This window comes from Lissotriton helveticus, chromosome 3_1 (assembly GCF_964261635.1).
Source record: "Lissotriton helveticus chromosome 3_1, aLisHel1.1, whole genome shotgun sequence".
Lineage (NCBI taxonomy): Eukaryota > Metazoa > Chordata > Amphibia > Caudata > Salamandridae > Lissotriton > Lissotriton helveticus.
Window position 1 is genome coordinate 28,026,291 of NC_136061.1, and position 22,729 is coordinate 28,049,019.

The 22,729-nt window shown below is 48.1% G+C and overlaps 1 protein-coding gene across 5 annotated transcripts in view; it reads left to right on the plus strand.

Moving 5' to 3' along the window:
* The window catches only part of ADCY10 (adenylate cyclase 10), a 4,100,562-nt gene that overhangs the window by 817,292 nt on the left and 3,260,541 nt on the right, over positions 1–22,729 (plus strand). For 3 of the 5 annotated variants that reach the window (XM_078679137.1, XM_078679136.1, XM_078679138.1), the window contains exon 7: positions 10,199–10,287. The exons of 1 other annotated variant lie outside the window; for it this stretch is intronic. In XM_078679137.1, coding sequence (XP_078535263.1) covers positions 10,199–10,287 — 89 coding nt within the window. Of the gene's footprint in view, positions 1–10,198; positions 10,288–22,729 lie in introns of those variants that run through there. One more of the 5 variants, XM_078679139.1, reaches the window with a different exon arrangement.

Here is a 22,729-nt window from a genome sequence, read left to right on the forward strand (position 1 = left end):
AAGCAGCGGGATGAACAGTAATCTTTAGAAATTAAATCCAGACAAAACAGAACTGATCTTAACTGGGGGGACCTTAAATCCTTGGAATTCGAACTTCTGGCCAATTGAGGTGGGAAATCCTCCCCTACCCTTCAAGATCTACCAAAACCCTTGGCATTACAATTGATTGTGATGTATCCATGAAATCCCAGATTGGAAAGGTGGTCTCTACCTGTTTCTTTCAATTCCGGAAGAGCAACAGGTTTCTCACTCCTTAAGCTCTTACTAAGGCTGTGTTAGCCTTAGTCTTCTCTCATATTGACTATGCCAACTCACTTTACTTTGGCCTACTGGCATACCTATCACAAAGACGTCAACTGCTGCAAAACAAAGCTGCAAGATTAATCTACAGACAGCCGAGATGGCATCCCCCTAATGAAAAAGTAACATTGGCTCCCTGTAACTGAACACAGTACATTCAAGATGGGATGTCTCATCTTCAAAGCTCTCTATGGCAATTGCACAGGATTTGTATCTACTCGGGTTCAGAAATATGTTCCCACTCGGGATCTTAGGGCTTCCCACCTTAACCTCTTAGCTAGTTCCTCCTTTAAACTCAAGAAATTAAGGGGACTAAGAGTTGATGTCCTCGCCCCTCAATTTTGGAACTCTCTCCCTCTTAACGTCAGATCAATATGATGACATTGATGAGCGAACAATATGCTGATGCACTGTATGACAAGTACGACTTGCTCTCTTTCAGAAACAACTATGCTAAATCATATATTTTTGCTCAACCCCATGTCATAGGCGCCGGGAAACCCTTGTTGGGTAGCTGTGCGCAATACAAATGTAAAAAATAAATTAAATAAATAAAATCAAAGTTCTCTTATTCTCAATTTAGGAAACTACTAAAAACCCGCTTAGAAACCGTGTGGTGTATTTTTAACATAACGTAACATAACAAAGGTCAGAGGAAAATGAACAGTGGCGTGCGGAAGAGGAGCAATGAGGAAAGGCCAACTGTAGGGAGAACAATAGAGCTGTGGAGGAGGACGCTCAAGAAGAGGAGCAGAACCCAGAGTGCCAAGGAGAAAGATTCTTAAACAGACAGAAGTCAAGGAGGCAGAGGAACCCGGACCTACTGAGGAGGACGAGTGGTGTGAAGACTGGTGGATGGCAGCTCAGGAGAGTTGTGGCACACTAAGCGCTGGTGGCATCGGTTCGACCTACCTTGGAAAAAGAAGAACCTTATTAGCCCTCTTAGGTAGGATGAACCCGATACAAAGACATCATCAGAGTGGTCTTTCAAAACAAGGACTTAGGCAATTTTGTCTTTTTTGTTTTATGATTTCCCTTGTAAGACCCCCATATTAAAAGGCAGTCGTTTAAACACCTTCAAAGTCTTTTTTTTCTGGCCATCACGCCACACAAATCTGCATTTAATAATTACAATTCCTTCTGATTCTCCTGTAAACGAGCCCGTAATTTTCAAAAAATCTGTCCAAATCCAAGTACTGCAGAGGAAGAACCACTTCATACCTTAGACATTTTAATTGATGTTTGGACACACCTGAAAAGAGTGCTGCGGTGAGGACACGCTTCTTGTCAAATGAAGACACCAAGCGAGTTATATTTTGTTTAAACAATTGTTGTCCCATTTTTGAGAATTACCATATTCTCACAAGTAAAAAGCCAGATTTTTTTATTTGCTTGGTTCTCTCATTATAAAACTTAATAGTCATTTTGGGATATTTGCAGGGCTGCAACGTTGATGAACTGACACGTTTTTACACAACATTTCTGTCTGGTTTTGTCAGTACAAAGACATGCAGCAGAAAGGCAAGCGCTTTTACGTTATCTTTAAAAAAAATCTAATTGAGGCTTTTAACAGTGGTTTCTTTACCATACAATATTCACCAGAGGTAAGACTGGATCCAGAAATCATGAGTAGTAAGGCATTGCAGTGGGTGGCACCGATGAGCTCCAAGTCAGCACTGAACTGACGTTTGCAGTGCCTACATAAGCCCCACACTTGTTGCTGACATCAGTCTCTTTACATTCTTTCTTTTCTGCCCCATCAGTGCTGATCTGGAGGAGTTACCCTAGTCATTTTGTGATTGCTTTTTTGTTAATTATTATACGCATTGCAATATAAAATAAAATTTGAATGTTGGCACATTATAAATAATAAGTAACGTGTTATAGGGTCACATATTGCCTTCTTGGATTTCAGGCCACATTTATAAAACACTCTGCCGGCGGCCTTAAGGTTAATGAATATCATCAAAATCCCTCAAAGGCAGCAAAGGCCCAAACTGCACAGTTATCATTTATGTATTCTCTATATATTCAATGTTTTGGTGCAGTTATTGCGCAAAATGCAGTGCTATAAAAAAACATATATCACAGAGAACCGTGAAATATGGAACATATTTTACGTTGCCTATATAAAATAGATTTCATCCTCATAGTGACAGCCCCAAACCATTCTTCATAGCTTTAATATTGTCAAATTTACCTGCATTATGCTGCATGTTGGATGCAGGGCCTGTATGCAAGGCCTACGCGCATGGGTGGGCAACCCCTCAATGACCTCCATCCTAAATTTTAAATTTTTGTCCATTGAAAAAATAAATGTGTAGTCCCAAGCTACTACGCAGTCCCATATGGGATTCCGTGTTGGTTCTAGTGGTATCCTCTCAGGACCAGATGGGAAGGCCTCGATCACTTCCACTGAAGTACTGCGAAAACTGCGGCACAAAAAAAATCTTTGGGGGTGCTGAGGGCCAAGAGTTCATGGTACCACTATCCTGCCCCCTTGTGTATTGTCGCAGGGATTCTGCTCCTACACAGAACTGTGCATAGAGACCTAGAACCTCAGTGAATTAGGGTGTCCCAAAACTCACCTCAGTATCCAAAATCCCCTACCAGACTAGCAATCAGTGTCTCATTGGTTCTTCCATACCCACAATGATTTAGACAACCCAGAACATGGACTTAGAACACCTCAAGTAACGTGGAACACATGAACACTCTTTCGTTATACCAACATATAAATCCAGAATGAGGACTAAATGAAAACACGTGCTAGTTTGAAATGTTTATTTCTAATGCTGTGTTCTCAAGCGCAGTATCTTAGCTAATACAAGCAAACATATTATAGGCAACAAGTTATCAGCATAGTTACTAGCCCATAAAATACAAAGGGAGAAAGCATGTTAAAATGCTAAAGGGCAGAAGGCTAAATGGCACCTAAGTCTTACCCTCCATTGCTAGTATATTATATTATATCTAAAGAAGGTCTCTTTGGGTTTTAGAAGGGCGGCCCCATACCTCTGATCTTAGTGGAAAGTGATCACATCATCTTCCACCAGCTCTCTGCATGCGAATTTTCATCAAGTGTGTGTGCATGAACTGCGCAGTGCATTATTAAACGTGCCTAAAGCCAGAGTTGGCCACAGCTGCATATGTGTGCTGTGTAGAACGTGCGCAGATCAGACCTCACAACAACCACTGTGTTGAAATAACCTTGAAGGCCTCGGCACTCACTGTTCAGATATAGCTTACCAAGCAAAGCTGATACAATAGCAAAACATATTATTCTCGTCTGAAGCAAAATATTCTGCTAGGCTCAAAGCTCTAATAACAATATGTGCCGTGTGCAGAAGCAGCAGAAAGGTAAAATGGCGTTTAAACTTCTAATAAGCTCATGCTAAGTTAACACAGTGTGAGGCAAAGCCTATCTATATGACAGTATTATGTTTTTGATTTGGGATCAAGTAATGGCGACCCCAAAATCTTTCTTCATGTTGTGGCCAGCTAATCAAATCGCTCATCCGGTCGAGCAAGATGGCACCGTGAGCATAGGTCCCAGGTCTGGGTATACCTATATAATGAGGAAAACACAAAGTGATGGGTATGTTGCTTGAATTAATCTCAGCCACTGGTAATTACTCTGGGCTGCAAACTAGTCTATTGTGTTTGTTCCTCCCCATGCCACTCAGTCAGGGAGCATTCATATGAAAAATCAGTTTTGATCCTGCTTCAGTACAAATTGTTAGCCCAAACTTCCCAGCCAGCTCTTTGTGAGTGGGAACACATGCAAATACAGATTGGTTTGTAACAATTTGTGACTCGTCATTATGGTGCAGTTTGAGCCCCATTGCTCCAAGATTTCAACCAAAGTTGGCGTATATTTCATGGCGGGTAAGCGAGGAGGTAGAAACGGACTAATGCGTCCTTGAAGCAGTCGTCTTACAAGGCGATGTTAGATTGAGGAGAAATAGGGATGCATTACATCTGGCAGAGCGCAGCGGCTTTTGAACGAAAACTTATCCAGAAAGTTCAGATCACGGAATTCAAGTTGAAGAAGAAGCTGAAGAAGGGACGCAGAGTCCCGAAATGCATAGGCATGAAAGATACCACTTGGCCATAACATGTTTATGTAACCACATAATGTATGTGAAAGAGGATTATATGCATATATTATAATTAACAAAATGTATATTCATGAACGTGAATGAATTACACACCTGTGAATCATGGAAACATTGTAAATAAATAATGAAAATGAATAAAATGAGAATTTAGTAAGGTGATTTATTTGGTGGATATACCTACATGCACAGTGCATACTGCTTTCAAGTTTAATCTCTTGAGAATAGCAATTTAGTGAGCAAGGGACCCCATCTGGGCCTACCTGTTACACGTAGGGTGTTGCATTGAGGGAAAAAATCTGATCGGTGCATTGCTTGAATTAATCTCAGCCAATGGTAATTACTCTGGGCCACAATCCAGTCCATCTCTTGAGTTTCTAGTACCCATATGAATATAGATGTGTGTTGCTAAGACGGTCGATCTTAGCACCGTCAGGACAGAACTTCGCTCGCTCGCCGCCATCACCGGCCGCGAGGAGCCAACGGACACGCCCACCTCTAGTGGCCACGCCCACCCCTCACCAGGCGTTTAAAGCGCGCCCTGATCAATAGAGCCGCATTAGACCTGAGTCTCCTGAGGCGGAAAGCCGGGAGTGAACCTTGTGAAAAATTGTGTTATTTGATTTTAAAAACTGTGATAACTTGTTTTTAATTGTATAGCGCACTCCCCCCCAGCACTGACCTTAGGTCCCACTAGACGGTCGATCTTAGCACCGTCAGGACAGAACTTCGCTCGCTCGCCGCCATCACCGGCCGCGAGGAGCCAACGGACACGCCCACCTCTAGTGGCCACGCCCACCCCTCACCAGGCGTTTAAAGCGCGCCCTGATCAATAGAGCTGCATTAGACCTGAGTCTCCTGAGGCGGAAAGCCGGGAGTGAACCTTGTGAAAAATTGTGTTATTTGATTTTAAAAACTGTGATAACTTGTTTTTAATTGTATAGCGCACTCCCCCCCAGCACTGACCTTAGGTCCCACTAGACGGTCGATCTTAGCACCGTCAGGACAGAACTTCGCTCGCTCGCCGCCATCACCGGCCGCGAGGAGCCAACGGACACGCCCACCTCTAGTGGCCACGCCCACCCCTCCAACGTCCAGTCTTCTTCCATAAATTATGTGTCAGTTCAGGCAGCGCAGCGGACGGGCGCAGCGGGCGCGCCGTCAGCGCGCCGAAGGCGCGCCAAAGGCAAGCCCGTCTGGGCCCGTCCGGGCCCGGACGGACCCAGGCCCAGAGACTCTGTCGGATACCCCTCATGACCGGATGATATATACTGGTGACAGGCTCCGCGCGCTCCAACCTAAAACAATCCTGGCCTGCTACCACACGCACATTGATGGTAAGCCCTTTCTTAATTGTGAGCACTGCAACCCTACTCCCATGGGCTCAGCAGACCACGGACTGAGGATGGGACTTCTCAACTGCTGCTCCCTCCCCAAACATGTGCTTGAAACATACCTGTTGATCCAAGACCATAACTTTGATCTGCTGTTTTTAACAGAAACGTGGCTATCTGACAGCTCCGACTCAGACATCGTCACGGCCCTTCCCCCAGGGTACCTCTGCCAAGCCCTGCATAGGCCCAAAGGGAGGGGAGGGGGGGTAGCCATAGTCTTCAGGGAACAACTCACCTGTAGAATTTCCAACGCTCATATCGAGGACTGCGAAAGCTGTCAATTTTCCATCCAAACCTCACCAACCAATTCCCTGTCAGGGCTTTTGATCTACCGCCCCCCAGGTGCCCCTGGGAACTTCCTCAATGCTGCTATTGAATCTGCCTCACAACTAGCATCTTCAGTTTCCAACTTTTTGATTCTAGGCGACCTGAGCTTTCACTTCATGGACCCTACCGATCGGATAGCCTCTGACCTCCTTCAAGACCTTATGACACTCAACATTCGACTGGTCAATAAAGAGCCCACCCATGACAGGGGACACCTACTGGACCCCGTCCTTACCAATGTAGCAACTATTACTACCAGGCCACCCCTGACCCTTCCATGGACAGACCACTTTCTGGTCCCTATTTTTTGGGAAATACCTACCATGACCCCTCAAACTACCAAGATCCAGGTCTCCGATAGAAGATGGAAGAAACTCATACCCAAGGAATGGGCTATTGCCCTTGCAGAATCCCTCCCTGAGCTATCCACCGATCCCGCCACGGCCGATAACCAGTTCAATGAGTGGATCACTTCCTCTCTCGATACTCTCCTCCCCAAAACTACCTCCTTTAAACATTCCAAAAGAGTATCGTCCGCCTTGTGGTACACCCCAGAGCTCAAAGCACTGCGTCAAGAATGCAAGAGAACTGAACGCTCCTGGAGGAAAAACAAATCGCAACCAAATAAAGATGCCTATTCTAGCTCTCTCTCGAGGTATAAAACTATGATTCGAAAAACTAAAAGTGCTTTCTTCCAGGATAGAATAGAGAAAGCGGCTTGTTCAAGTAAGGAATCCTACGCTATCCTTAAAGAACTTCTTAAAACCCCAGAACCGGGACCGAGACACCCCACAGACCCCAAAGCCGACCAGGAAAAATGCCAACAGTTGGCTAATTTTTTCCATGAAAAAATTAAAAAAATCCTTGACTCAATCCCCACTGCAAATCCGTGCGAAGAAAACGATCTCCCACAATCCCCAACATCCAGCTGTCTCTCCTCCTGGGGTCAAGTCACAATCGAAGAAGTAGGCAATATGTTAAATTCCATAAAAAGTGGATCCCCTAGGGACCCCGCCCCACTTCGGATCCTCAAGGAGGTAGCCCCCACGGTTATCCCCTCCCTGACCCATCTGATCAACGCCTCATTCCAACAGGCTATCGTACCGCCTGCCTGGAAGACGGCTGTCGTGAAAGCTCTGTTAAAAAAAACCTCCCTCGACCCCGAAAATCTAGCCAACTATAGGCCCATCTCCCTACTCCCAGGAGTCAGCAAAATTGCTGAAAAACTGGTTAATAAACAACTTTCCCAGTTCCTGGAGATCCATAACAAACTAAATAGTTCCCAGACGGGCTTCCGCCCAGGGCAGGGCACTGACATCGCCCTCCTGGCGGCGGTAGAGGCGGCCAGAGCACTACTGGACGGAGGAGGATCAGTGGCAGTGATCCTCCTCGACCTAAGTGCGGCCTTTGATACCGTCAACCACCAACTTCTCATTAAAAGACTCCAGAGAGTTGGTGTGGAAGGCCTGGCACTCTCCTGGCTAACATCCTTTCTGACTCAGCGGAACTATCAGATCTGGGAGAAGAACGCCCGCTCCTCCGAAATTCCCCTCCAATGTGGAGTGCCTCAGGGCTCCTCCCTGAGCCCAACATTATTTAATATCTACATGTCCACATTGGAGGAGGTTATCACCCCGTTCGGAGTAAGCGTAGTAAGCTATGCTGATGACACTCAACTAGTGGTGTCACTATCCCACCCCAGACAACAATCAGCAGACTTATTCAACTGCCTTACGCAGGTCCACTGCTGGATGAACAGCTCAGCCTTGAAATTAAACGGGACAAAAACTGAGGTCCTGCTCCTTGGCCCGAAAGGACTTACACTCTCCCCGAACATCTGGCCAGCTTGCATGGGCCCTCCCCCTGACCCAAAGGAAGAAGCAAAAAGTCTGGGTGTGTGGCTGGACAAAGACCTCTCATTCACCACACAGGCAAAAACAGTTGCGGGGACCTGCTTCGGGCTCATGAAATCACTGAGGAAAGTCCTGCCCCTCCTACCCCCCAACTCCCAAAAATTGCTAATCCAAGGGCTAATACTCTCAAGGTTGGATTACAGCAATGTGATCTATCTGGGCGCCCCCGAAGCGACGCTTAATAAGCTCCAGAGAATCCAGAACATGGCGGCGCGGATTCTCACAAACACCCCTGCCAGAGTCTCTGCTAAACCGGCCCTAAAACTCCTCCACTGGCTCCCGATAAGGGAGCGGGTCAAATTCAAAGCCCTGTGCCTGGCCCATAACCTGCCACGAAATCAAGGTCCCCTTGTCCTCAGGAAATTCATCATACCCTACAAACCTACAAGATCCCTTCGCTCGGACTCGGAAAATTTCATCATGATCCCCAGATACAAGAAAGCCCGCTCAGGAGGAAGACGTTTCTCGGTCCATACCGCACGTCTCTGGAATTTGCTTCTTCACGACCTACGACTGGAACCGCAATATCTTCGCTTTAGGAAGCTGCTTAAAACTCACCTTTTTCCCCAATGATTCACGCTCGCTGCAACCCTTCTGTCTGCCCCCATCCCTCGCGTTCCCCCCTGGCCCACTGAACTTAGGAGATAGGGTCCACCAGCGCTGGGATACCTCCTGGTGACTACGCGCTCTACAAAAATAAATAATAATAATAATAATAATTTGGTGTGCAATACTACCTTGCAAAACCAAGCAAAATAGTGATGTTTGTGAATCCCGTGCATGGTAATTGATCGAGTGTCTTTGAAGAGCACTAGAGGGTATGTGGTGGGTTTTCTGATCTTGTGAACTGTGAGACACACAGCAGCAAAGAGCTGTGGTTAGACAAACACAAAAGATTGTTCGTCTGTGTACATTTCTTACCTTTTACATGTGGATGTATGTGTGTGACGGATACCTGTAGGTGTTTCTCTGCACTTCATCATGGATGTGTATGTGTGTGTGTTGCCTGAGTTTTTTGTATATTCTTAGCCCGCACTATGCATTAGCTGCATCTATTGGTATTGCTAATGCTTGTTGCCAATACTATTGTTTCTATTCATTCCTTTTGTGCTCGTTGTACTGCCTTTCTTTTTACTTGACTTTATTTGTCCTTTGTAATATATGTTTTCAGACATATTAATAATGAGCTTTTGAGGTCGAGCCTGGGCAGCGCATGCGCTGCTCTGCGAGGCATGCTGTATGCCCTGTCCACTCTCCACCCATATTTTTCATTGGCTTTTGTCATTGTCCTTTGTAAATTCTGGCTTCTGATTCGTTAATAGACTTGTTAGTCCCTTCTTAGTATCGCTTTGTCTTCATTTGTAACCTCCCATGAGGACTGGCCCTTATACTTCTGTTATTATGTGGTATGTCGTATTTAGTCTGTCAGCACTATATTCTGTAATGCTTTTCTCCTACTGCTGGCTCAACATGCTTTCCTGCTACATTCAGCGCGCCGTGTGCGCTTTGACTTTCCAAGATTCCCGGGACAATGGCGGCCGAGGTCTCGCATTTACAAGAGTTTCAGCTATTGGGACTGTAAATGTATTTATGTGTTAATTATCAGAACACATCAATAGAAGGCATTGTCATTTACAATGCCAATAGCTTAAACTCTCCCAAATGCGAGATCTATTGCATTGTAAATGCTTGTTTGGCACAGCCACCACAATTAGAACACACTTGCATCTGAGATGGCATCTGCCCAAGAGTAGAGCGTCAGGCATTAAACCCTGACTTTTTATATTGTGAGCTACCTTGCACTGCAAGAGAGACATTTTTTTGTGAATAAAACTCTTCACAGAGAGCAGCTGTAGAGCTTCCGATTTTACTGAAAAAAGGAAACTAACGTTGTTACAGGAACCGCAGCACGACTGAGCCAACCCGACCTACTGGCTACTGCACAGGGGAGCCCCTGGGGATACTCATATGGAGAGGAATAGGCAGGTAGACATAGCTAGTGAAGGGTTACTAGCAGTGTCAAACTCTCCCCTTGCAGCCCATGTGAAGTCACGTCCAGCAGGCACAATCCCTCACAGACGCAGCCTCCAACCTTTCCTCCATTGTTGTGTGCGAGAGTACTGAACTCCTTCCTTCTCTTTTCTAGACTCATGTCGGAGGGTCTCTCAGTTGAAGCCAAACGCTGTGCTGGAAAAGACTCTGAGAAAGTATGTGATGTCCACGGTGCTCCAGAAGGTATTTCTGATGATCTATGATTTGCCTCTAGTTTCTGTTCATGGCATCATTGAGCTCCTTCAGTAAAGATTGTAACTGGGATTCACCATCCTGACCTACTAACAAAGTCCTGTCCATCAACTAATGCTATGCTAACGCGTGTGTGTGTTATTTTGCATTATATCGTGATACATTATTGGTGTTATTTCATTAATTCACCCATAACAATTGTACTAGTTTAAGTGTGGTCTGCCTTGTGCTCCTGCTCGGTATGCACATAGAATGTCCGATTTCTAGATTCTTCTGTCCTCCGAGTTTACCTAATTCTCATCAAAGTATTTAATCAAATTACACGCAACAATGGTGATGACTTTCCTCACAAAATACACGATCTCTGTTTGCAGAAGGGACTGGGAACAATGCGGAAAGTTGTCTTGTGTGTATTATTTGCATGCATTATCTTTACCTTTTCGCTGCTTCAGGTTTGTTGCTTCCTAGAAAACTTGTCATTCTGTTGATTGCTTCATTACAGCATCAACTGGAAGTGGCACCAATAAACAGTAAGGAGACGGAGGGCAGTTCTTGAAATAACTTTATTTCGGAGGGGCTAGCCCTTTGAAACTTCATAAAATACAATCCATCTGTACAGTTCCAAAACTGTAGTGACATATAAAAGGAACATTAATACAGAAAAAGTTATTAGAAGCAATAAAATGCACACTTTCAACAAATGTTGTCTATGATGTTACACTTTAATGCTGTAACTTATAATAGTCAGTTAAAACACTTTAATGAGAATCACACCGCGAAGGCTAAAATCAGTGTAAGATGTATGATACCAATTGATTCTAGAATCATAGTAATAGACTAAACCTCTTCCTTTGGAGCCACAGTGCATATAAATAGCGACTGACGGCAAAAACTGCAAATGGGCTAGTGTCTGCCAAAAGAATTCGAAGGGCAACTTTATATAAAACACTATTTTCGTAGGGAGCTAAAGTGATCATGAAATTACCAATATGCAAATGCACTCCAAACAGATACCTTTATCATGAAAATGATTTATTCCACTTTATTTGTTAGTAATACTGAATAAAATATATTTTCATAGGAGCACTTTTCCTATCCTCCTAGTCTGTTTCCATACACAATCTTTTCAAATCAACTTATTTTCCACTCTGTAGCGTTTTTACCCTCACAGTATTTTTTAGTATTAACACATCACCCTTTTTCCACTTTATAACCTGTTAACCACCCAGTATTAACACATCAACGTATTTTCTACTCTGTAACGTGTTTCCCCACTCAATATCAACATATAAACGTATTTTCAACTCTGTCACGTGTTTCCACACCCAATATTAACGCATCAACTTATTTTCCACTCTGTAACGTGTTCTCTACGTGGTAATAATACATAAACCTATTTTCCACACTGTAGCGTGTTCCTCACGCAGTATTAACACATCAACTGATTTTTCACTCTGTAACGTGTTCCCCACGCAATATTAACACATCAACTGATTTTCCACTCTGCAACGTCTTCCTCACGCAGTTTTAACACATCATCTGATTTTCCACTCTGTAACGTGTTCCCCATGCAGTATTAACACATCAACTGATTTTCCACTCTGTAACATGTTCCCCATGCAGTATTAACACATCAACTGATTTTCCACTCTGCAACGTGTTCCCCATGCAGTATTAACACATCAACTGATTTTCCACTCTGTAACGTCTTCCTCACGCAGTTTTGAATGAATTAATGAATGGGAATTTGTATAGCGTGGACTAAGCCCAAGGGCATCAAGGCGCTATGGACAGACATGCCTACAAGCACAGCCAGCATACATACTCAAACCCGTCTCGCAGGAAACAACCAGGTCTTAAGGGTCTTATGGAAGATTGAGTGAGCTTGTTGACCCGAGAGGGAAACTGGGAGAGAGTTCCACACCTTGGCAGCAGCCTGTGAAAAGGCTCTTCCACCCCATCTCATCTTTATGAATCTGGGAACCATGAGCAGATTTTTATTAGCTGACCTGAGGTTTCTAGAAGAGGCGTACCTATGGAAGATATTCTTGATGCCCGCTGGGCCATGTCCATAGTATGCATTGTGGGTGAGGCATAGGGTCTTAAACAAGACTCTATGGTCCACCGGGAGCCAGTGCAGCGAACAGAGAGCAGATGAGGCCAAGTGGCGTTTGGGAAGATTCAGCACCAGCCTTGCAGCGGCGTTTTGTACCAGCTGAAGGCGGTGCAGCTGACTCTTGTTAATTTCCAGATAAAGGGCATTGCAGTAGTCCAGCCTGGCCAATATTGAGGCCACGAGCACCTTTTTACGAGCTTCATGTGACAAAAACTGAGAAATTTTACTTATGACTCAAAAAAGTCCAAAACAAGTGGCCACTGTTCTGGAAACCTGACGAAACATGGAAAGGCAGGCATCAACCACCACTCCAAGATTTTTCCCATGGGAAACAGGAGTAGGACAGATGCCCAAGGAATTGGGCCACCACTCTTTTGACCAGATGTCAGAGTTGTCCCCAAAAATCAAGATTTCCGTCTTCTCACCATTTAATTTAAGGTAATTTTGAACCATCTATGATGAAACAGCTGTCATACAGTCTTTAAAGTTTTGTGCGGAATCCCGGATCTTTTGTTTGATAGAGACCATGATCTGCGTGTCGTCTGCATAAGACAACACCTCCAGTCCAAATGATTTTACTACCCTTGCCAGCGGGGCCACATAAATATTAAAGAGGGTGGGGCTCATGGAGGAGCCCTGAGACACTCCGCAGACAAGGGGAGATTACTCAGAGTAAAATTTGCCCATTCTAACGGTTTGAGACCGCTGACTAAGGAATGAGGCAAGAAGGTCCAGGGCCCGGCCGCCAACCCCTATCTCCAAGAGACGCTCCACCAGTCTCAAAAGAGACAGGGTGTCAAAAGCGGCGGTGAGGTCGAGTAAGATAAGGAGAGTGGTATGCCCTGCATCCACCTGAACTTGAATATTATTCAACACCATGGTGAGAGCGGTCTCCGTACTATGTGCCCATCTGAACCCATGTTGGGAGCCATCCAGAATCTGATGGTCCCCCAGGTAAGCACTCAGTTTTGAGTTCAGATGGGATTCAAGAATTTTAGCAGGGAGTGGCAGAAGGGAAATGCGACGGAGGTTTTTTAGATTTAGAGGATCTAAGGAAGGCATTTTTAAGATGGGCCTAACCACCACAGCCTTCCAGATCAAAGGATATTGGCCCGAGGATATAGCTAAGTTCAGGACAGTCGTGAGATGCGGGGTCAAAGCCACCCTAGCCATTTTCACAACTTTGGGGGGACAGGGATCCAGGGGCGACCCGGATTTAATACCTTCAAGCAGAAGGTCTACAGTTTCAGGTGATAACATTGGAAAAGCACAAAAACTTGCCGAAGTCACTTTACTGAAAGAGCTGTTCAGGAGAGTTTCGTAAGAGGCGTCAGGTGTCTGACTGGCATTAAGAATCTCCAACTGATAATAAATATCGGAGATCTTGGAGCAAAAGAAGGAAGATAAGCGATCACAAAGCTCCTGTGAAGGCTCCATTTTTTTGTCAGAGACGGTGGGAGCCACAAGGGAATTACAGATGGTAAAGAGCTCCTTGGGAGTGGTGATATCTTCGGTTATCTTGAAGTAATTTCTTTACATTGCCTCAATTATGGCTGCTTTATATGCCTTCAGACTTTGCTTGTGTGCCTCCCTGCTAGATGGAGCCACGTCCTTCCTTACTTCTGCACTCTTGTCTCATATTTCGAAGACGATCAGAGAACCAAGGAGCAGAAGGCGTTTTCCTGGCTGAGTAACACAATTTTTAGGGGCAAAAGAGTCCATCATACCAGTAATTTTTTGGGAAAGATTTCCTGCAGCCGTATCTACGTTATGAAGGTCCGATTGCTGGAAGTTAGCAAGAGCAGTGGCGACCACTTTATTTGTAATCAGAGTGAGGTTTCATTTTTCAACCGCTTTCGGCACAGCCCTGTGAGAGCTACCTAAAGTAGTGGCCCTCAATTCAAAAGGAACTGCAAAATGGTCTGACCACGAAAGCGGAAGAGCCCACCAGGATTCGGTCATCATTCGAAAAAATCCCAGCGAGTGTGTGGCCCGCAATATGAGTAGGGGTATTCACTAATTGTGGGAGGCCACAGCCGTTCATACATTCTAGCAGGGTTTGGGTGTCATGATTCATATTATTTTCTAAATTAAAATTAAAATCCCAGAGGAGCGTAAAATTCATACGCTCAAGATAGGGCTCTAAATGGTTGCTAAGATCATAACTAAACAAAACCTTCGGGCCAGGTTGCCTTTAGCACAGAATCCCAGGGAAACGTTCGGTGGGAGTGGAATTTATAGAGAAATATAATGCCTGATAGGGGTCAAGAGCTGAAGTCAGCAGTTCTGGCCGCCAGGTGAATGTATCCCTAACCAGGATACCTAATCCTCCCCCACGTCGGCCTTCCCTGTCCAGTCTAGTGAGGCAATACCCCAACGGAATAGCCTCTACCAGCTGAGGACCAGAAAAGTCATTAGCCCATGTTTCAGTGAGGAAACCCCAGTCAGGGGCGTGTTGGAGAACAAAGTCTTTAAAGGCAATATTGTTCTTAATCAGGGACCTGGAGTTGAGGAGGAAACCCTGCAGCGACCTCTGCCTTTGCGTGTAATGGGCTTTAGTAGGCAAGGAGGAGGGGCTAATCCCTTCTCCCCCTTAAGGCAGAGGCCACACCAACTGCAAGAAAAAGGTCCTTTCTTGAACAGTGTTTCTTCTTTCAAGATGTGAGCACAGAATGGCGGATTTATCTTCCCAATATCGATCAGATGCCCCCTTGAGTGCCTTAGTTTGGGTCCAGGCTCTGGTAGCAGAGAGGCAGCAGCCCCGGCCCCCGACGCTGATTTGGCGCGGATGGGCGCAGCCGAGCTTGCCTTTGGCGCGCCATTGGCGCGCACGCTGCGCCGAGCCCGGGACATGCTGCTTAAATGGAAGGGGAAAAGCTGCACACTAGAGCGCCAACCCCCTAGTGTCCGCCTCTCGATCAGCCGGCCGGCGAGCAAATAGTGCCGCCTAAGCACCCTCTACACAAACGGTAGAGACCGCGGTGGACCGAGGTGTGTGGCAGACCAAATCTTCCTGGAGGTCGGGTAAACAGAAGAAGCACAAGTAAAAAAGTAGAGGAAGCAAGTTTAAAAAAGAATTAACAGCCCACCACAATCAATTTACAGAATGCGTAGGGACAGGAGGATGATGAAAAAAATGACAGCACACAACAATCCATTTAAAAAGTGCCTGGAGACCGGAGGAACCCCATAAGACCAAGTAATAAGCAGGATCGGAGAACTGATTTTCCACTCTGCAACGTGTTCCCCATGCAGTATTAACACATCAACTGATTTTCCACTCTGTAACGTGTTCCTCACGCAGTATTAACACATCAACTTATTGTCCACTTCTGTTTTCAGCCACCACATGTTTCACAGCGCTAGACGCCACTTCTTCGGGACTGAAATAACGAAGACAAAAACCGATTTACACATGAATCATACCATTCTGAATCATTATTACAAACATTTCAGTGGACATGTTGTGTGGCTACATAGACTGTGCACATCATACCCAAAGTTAAAACTACAGTCTCCTCAGTAACTTTGACGAGCTCAAAGGTGAGTCCTTTAGATTGAGTATTCTCTGTTAATACCAGTAAAACGTCCTAAGAACATTGGCTCATTGTGGATGCTATTTCTCTCAAATTAGCACAAATTAAAATGGAATAAGATGAAGAAAATAATTTTCAGTACAGAGGTTCTTATCAATCTCTCTTGTTTATACTATTTGACATCGAACAATTCATCTCTCTTCACAATTCTTCCTTTTGGGTCAAGCCTTCCAAGTATAGATTAACAAACTACTCAATAAATAAAAGATAGAAAGACTGGAGTCCCTTTAAATACTGCTCCGATTAGAATCAGAAAATTTCTCCTACAGACAACCCACTCTACGCCAACACAACCATTTTTCTCAGTGAGTCTATTCGTTCATATTTATTCAATAATTGAATTCCATGTGACTACAAAAAAAAGCACCCAGACTGATTCCCACGTATTCACCCGTAATCATTGCTACTGCAAACCACTAAGTAAACTACTAATCTGATAGTAACTACTAGCCGCAGATTCCTTCACGTAGAATTATCCCCATGCATGAGACTGGATCCAGAAACTTTTTGCCACAGCATCCCTGCATGTCGCGGGCGGGACGTCATCACGTGACACCGCATAGGCGTCGTCCCTGCACGTGACGTCAGCAAGGTCACATAAGCCCCACCCCAGCCGCCTACGTCACTTTTTTCCTTTTCCGCGTGCAACGCGGATCCGGTCTTCACCATTGTTTTCTGTCTTAGTGGAACATTGTGCGAATGTCTTCGGGCTTCAAAACTTGCACGTCGAGTGGGCGTCTTATGTCGGCGACAGACCCTCATCTCATTTGTAGGTGGTGTTTGGGGGAGGATCATGTCACCACTGATTGTGAGGCATGCCAAAAGTTGAAGATGGAGTCATGGCGGGATCGCAAAATGAAACTTCTGTCGGCACGTCTCTCCAGGTCATCCTCCTCACCTCGATCAGCTTCGGCAGACGGCTTCAGATACAGCCGTCGTCGTCATCCTTGCCCTTCTCTGATGTCACAAGGCTGGCGTTCGGCCTTCCGGGGGCTTGGACTCTCCGCGGTTGATGCGGCCCCGCGTGGCAGCTCCTATCCACCGTTTCCTGGTGCTGGGGTGTCGAGAGTCCAGATGGAAACATACGCGGCCGCTTTGCAGGCCTCGCTGGTGTATCCTCCTCCTTCCCTCCTGGGGTGTCGGCGATCCCTTGCCTCGTGCGGGGCCCTCCGCGGTGCCGCCGGCGGCTCCACCACCCGGCGCAGACTGGTTCGTATCCAGACTTGGAGGATGTGGTGCTGTTGGGGTGCGCCCATCTGGGGTCCCTCCTTCAGGCCACAGCGCCTCTGCCTCGCCGCAAACTCCCGCGGGAGTCCCTGTGGTGTCTCTGGGAGGTCGCCGGGGCTCAGGTCGCATCCCCGAGCCCCGCTCGGCCCTCTGGGCAGGCGAAGGCCTTGTCCATGGATGAGCTGACACCGCCACGCCGCCGGTACCAGCTTTGGGCAGCGCCACAGGGGTCGGTGACCTCTACTCGCCCCTCTCTGGGTTGAGGTGGGGTGGGGAATCCTCTTCGCCCTCCGGGCCCTTCTCGTCTCTCCCCGCGGGCGGCTACCTCGTCGGATGGTGAGTCGGAGGTTGATTCGTCCCTGGCGCCGCCGCACGGGTCGCTGGACTGCCTCCGCAACATTCTGGGTCGAGGCTGGCAGAGGGTTTCGTGTCACTCCCCGGGTCCCTTTCGTTCCTCCACGCGGGCGGCTACCTCGGTGGAGGTTGAGTCGGCGACGTTCCGGCACCGCCCCTTGGCCACTCCGTTCCGGTCCTCGGTGCGGTGTGACTTGGAGGAGCCCTATCCGGTCTCTGCTTCGGCGCCAGATGGTGCTGGCGTCCTGCCTCAGGGTGCGGACTCTACGGCTCCACACAGAGGTCGCGCCGCAGATTCGTCCTCGGACGCTCCCTCTTCTCCGGAGGCTGGCTGCATATTGGTATCCTCTTCCCCGGAGACTGGCCGCCGTGTAGTGTCTTTTTCACTGGCGTCATCGAAGGGTGGCTCCCCGCCTTTTCTGAGGACGAGGTGCTCATCAGAGGAGCAGCAGGTACCCCATTATTCAGTACCTTCTGGCTTCCAGGTCAGGCCTTTGCCTGTCCCGCTTGGCTTCGGGGACGGCCGCCTTAGTCTGCAGCCATCACCCACGGAGGAACTGCTTTCTTCTCCGCGGGGCCCCACGGAGACGGGTGCGGCCTTCGGCTATGGGCATTTTGTGCATGGGGGACCCGATTGCTCATCTCCCAGCGGACCATCTCTTGGAGGTTCTCCACCAGGGCTCTGGTGGGAGGGAGATCTTGCTCCCCTTTGAGGGTTTGCTCCTCTCTTCCCTGACAGGGGCTTGGAGGCCTCCCACCTCAGGGGATCCGGTGCCTTAACACCTTCTGCACCGACACCTTCCGGTGCCGTGTGATCCGGCGTGCCTCTCCCTCCACCCCTCTGCTGCCAGTCCACTTTTGCGGACCGCTTTTCTCTCCCTGCCGCCACTGTTGACTCCGCCGTCCCAGGAGGCCCGCTGGCTGGACTGTTGGGGGAGCAACATGTTTGCCTCGACCAGTGCTGCCCTCCGGGCCCTTAACACCTTGTGTGTATTTGCGAGGGGCCTCCTCTTGTTTGTGGGGAGCTCTGTTGCCTTATGGGTGGAGTGGGGGTTTTTGACCTCCCTGGCCTTGCCCTTGATCCCTCTGTAGGGAGTGTGCGGGCCCCTTCACTCTTCCTTCTTCCTCCTACATCCCTCTTGGGGTTGCTGGTGTTTGACTTGTGGGGGTCCTCTTGCCTGGTACAGACAAGGTTACTTCCCTGGTCTACAGGTCTGGTCCCCTGTGGGCCCCTGTCCTGTCCAGACTGGTGGGGTCTTTTCACAGATCCTCCTTCCGCCTGGGTATTGCTAGGGTATCTACTCTACGTGAAGGAATCTGCCGCTAGTAGTCTCTATCAGATGTACGAGTTACCTTCGGTAACGATGTATCTGGTAGAGACGATTCTAGCCTCAGATTTCTTCACAGCCCGCCCTTCCTCCCTGTTCTGCGAGGCCCCCTGGGCTTGTCTTCAGTACTCGCCTCCCAGTGGGGGGGGGGGGGGGGGGGGCTATATCCTCTGTGAGTACCTTCTTTTGCTCTTGATGGGGGCCCGTCTGGTTGCTGTTCTTCCCTCCTCTTTGGTTCTGGGAAGTTGGGGTTCTACTGCTCCTATGACCTGCTGCTCTGGCTGCTCCAGGTTGGGGATGTTTGCCTCCAATCTCTACCCTCCCTCCCTTTCTCTTAATGCTCAGGGGTCTGGCCCCTCTGCCTCTTCTGAGTTGGGGTCCTTTGGTCATCCTTACCCCTGTTTCTTGGGGGGTGGTTGCCCTCTATGCTGGGTGGTTTGGAGGGTGGTTGTTCCTGCCTGTAGGGACTGTCTCCCTTTCCTTGTTTTGGGGTGTGGGTTGCAGGCCTCCTACATGTGTCATGACTTTTTTTACAGGTTCCCTGCCTCCGAGGGAGAGGGGGGTGACTGTCTATGTATTGACAGGGTGGCTGCTCAGGGCTCTGCTCTGTTCTTGTTTCTCTCCCTGCCCTTGGACACTGCGGTGTTGCACTGTTTCCTATGGGGTCTCTACCCTTTTTTATATGTTCTTTGGCACACTGTTCCCAAGCTCCCACAATTTGTTGTCTGGTGGCTCCGCGTTATGGTGCGGAAAGGTTCTCTGAAGAAAACTGACATAGGCGCGCCAGGATGGGGCTTATGTGACCTTGCTGACGTCACGTGCATGGACGCCGCCTGGGTGGAGTCGCGTGATGTCGCCTCGCCCCGGCACGCAGGGATGCTGTGGCAAAAAGTTTCCAGATCCAGTCTCACGCCTGGGGATATTTCTACGTGAAGGAATCTACCGCTAGAATCGTCTCTACCAGATACATCATTACCGAAGGTAAGTAACTCGTACTTCCCTTCGCCACTCACCCTTCAATGTATGATCAGACTCCTTTAGTAAGAAGGTTGTGGATGATTTTTTCTGATGGGTTTACCCAAGCTTGCAATTTATACCCCGATCCCATGCCATAAAAGAAATAAAACCACAAAAGAAACCATTTTCACTACTTGGAATTCAATCGATCAATCATACAAATTTGTAGAGCACGCTACTCACCCGCTAGGGTCTCAAGGCGCTGGGGGTGGGGGGGGGGTTTAGTCTCTACTGCTCGAACAGCCAGGTCTTGAGTTGTTTCCTGAAGGAGAGGTGGTCCTGGGTCAGCCGTAGGTGGGTGGGGAGGGAGTTCCATGTCTTGGCCACCAGGTAGGAGAAGGATCTTTCTCCGGCAGTGGTTTTGCGAATTCGTGGGACGGAGGCGAGGGGGAGGCTGGCCGATCGGAGCTGGTGGGTGGGTGTGTAGAATGTGAGGCGGTTGTTGAGGTATTTGGGGCCCATGTCGTGGAGAGCCTTGTGTGCGTGGGTGAGGAATCTGAACGTGATCCTCTTGCTGACGGGGAGCCAGTGCAGGTCTCTCAGATGGGCAGAGATGTGGCTGTGACGGGGGATGTCCAGGATGAGTCGTGCCAAGGCGTTCTGTATGCGCTGGAGTCTTTTCTGGAGTTTGGCTGTGGTTCCAGCGTAGAGGGTGTTCCCGCAGTCCAGACGGATGGTGATGAGGGCCTGGGTGACCGTTTTCCTGGTTTCGGTGGGGATCCACCGGAAGAACTTTCGGAGCATGCGCAGGGTGTTGAAGCAGGATGACGAGACGGCGTTGACTTTCTTGGTCATCGTGAGGGAGGAGTCCAGGATGAAGCCCAGGTTGCGTGCGTGGTTTGTTGGCTTGGGGGCGCTGCCCAGGGCCGGGGGCCACCACGAGTCGTCCCAGGCGGAGGGGGATTGTCCCAGGATGAGGACTTCCGTTTTGTCTGAGTTCAGTTTCAGACGGCTGAGCTTCATCCATTCTGCGACGTCTTTCATTCCTTCCTGGAGGCTGGTTCTGGCGGTGGTGGGGTCGTTGGTGAGGGAAGGGATCAGCTGGGTGTCGTCTGCATAGGAGATGATGTTGAGGTTGTGTTGGCGTGCGATGGCTGCGAGGGGGCTCATGTAGACATTGAAGAGGGTGGGGCTGAGTGAGGATCCTTGCGGAACGCCGCAGATGACTTCGGTGGCCATGGAGCGGAACGGGGGGAGGCGGACTCTCTGGGTTCTTCCGGCGAGGAACGAGATGATCCAATCCAAGGCCGATCCTTGGATGCCAGTGTTGCTGAGGAGTTGTATCAGGGTGTGGTGGCATACCGTGTCGAAGGCTGCTGAGAGGTCCAGGAGAATGAGGGCAGCTGTTTCCCCATTGTCGAGCAGGGACCTGATGTCGTCGGTAGCTGCGATGAGTGCGGTCTCGGTGCTGTGGTTGGCTCGGAAGCCGGACTGCAAGGGGTCGAGGGATCTGTTTGTCTCGAGGAAGGCGGAGAGTTGTTTGTTGACGGTCTTCTCGATGACTTTGGCAGGAAAAGGGAGGAATGAGATGGGTCGGAAGTTCTTGAGGTCCGTGGTGTCTGCAGTGGGTTTCTTCAGGAGGGTGCTCAGCTCGGCATGTTTCCAGCTCTCCGGGAAGGTGGCGGATGCGAAGGAGCTGTTAATGATGTCCCGGAGTTGGGGTGCGATGATGGAGTCGGCTTTGTTAAAGATGTGGTGTGGACAAGGGTCGGCAGGGGAGCCGGAGTGGATGGTGTTCATCATGCGGGTGGTGTCTTCGGTGCTGACCAGGGTCGAGGTGCAGAGGGTGGTGGTGGGGGGCGTTGGTTCGGTGGTTGGGTGCGTGGTCTGTGCGCCGAAGCTGTTATGTATGTCGGCGATCTTGCGTTGGAAGAACGAGGCGAGTGAGTCGCAGAGGTCTTGCAAGGGTGTGATGTCGTTGTTGCAGGCGCTGGGGTTGGAGAGCTCTTTCCAGTAGTCTCAACTTGAAACAAAGCTTTTACAAAGCTCTCCTTTCCCAAATAGTGAAACACAAGCTCCCACACCTCAACATGCAACATAGATTTAAAGGACAGGCTCCTTCCTACATCTCAGTTTTAAATGAGCAAAATTCTGCTAGATGAATATACCTCCCATTACTGATGCTCAGCAGGTCATCTCCTTAAACATATCTGTACAATATCCCCAAACAGTTTATGCTTGTCCATGCATCCAGTCCTATTAATTAAAACCTACTTCCAAACAACACCCCACAGCAGATCACAAGTTGATACTTCAAGTGCTCCTACTCCGGCGTAGTCATTTGTTTAGCAGTTCTTTACTATGCAAAGTATGTTAACAGACACCATGTCAGGATCAATTTAGTTATACTATTTGATAGTTATATTTAGCCGCAGATTCCTCAACTTTTGAATTCTTCCCAGGCGTCAGACTGGATCCTGACATTTTTCAGCAGTACCTCTACGCACGAGGGATGCCGTTGGTCGACTCTGTGTCGACGTCGACCCTGGTTGTGACATTAGTTGAGTCTAATAAGTCCCCTCAGGCGTTCAGACGTCAGTATCTTCTTTTTTTCACGCCGCAACGCCGATTTGGTGAAGTAGTTACCTCAGGCCATTTTCTGTCCTACGCTGACAATTTTGTATCGGTTGCAACAGTGTGCCTTTACTCATGTTTTAAGGGTTTAAGCCTTATGGGTCCTGTGCACGGCAGATGTAGGCTACGGACCCTTATGCCGTGTGTGTGGGTGATGTTTGAGAGAACACTATGACTCAGAAGATTGTGGCTCCTATCCGAAGCAGAAGCCAAAGGCGCTA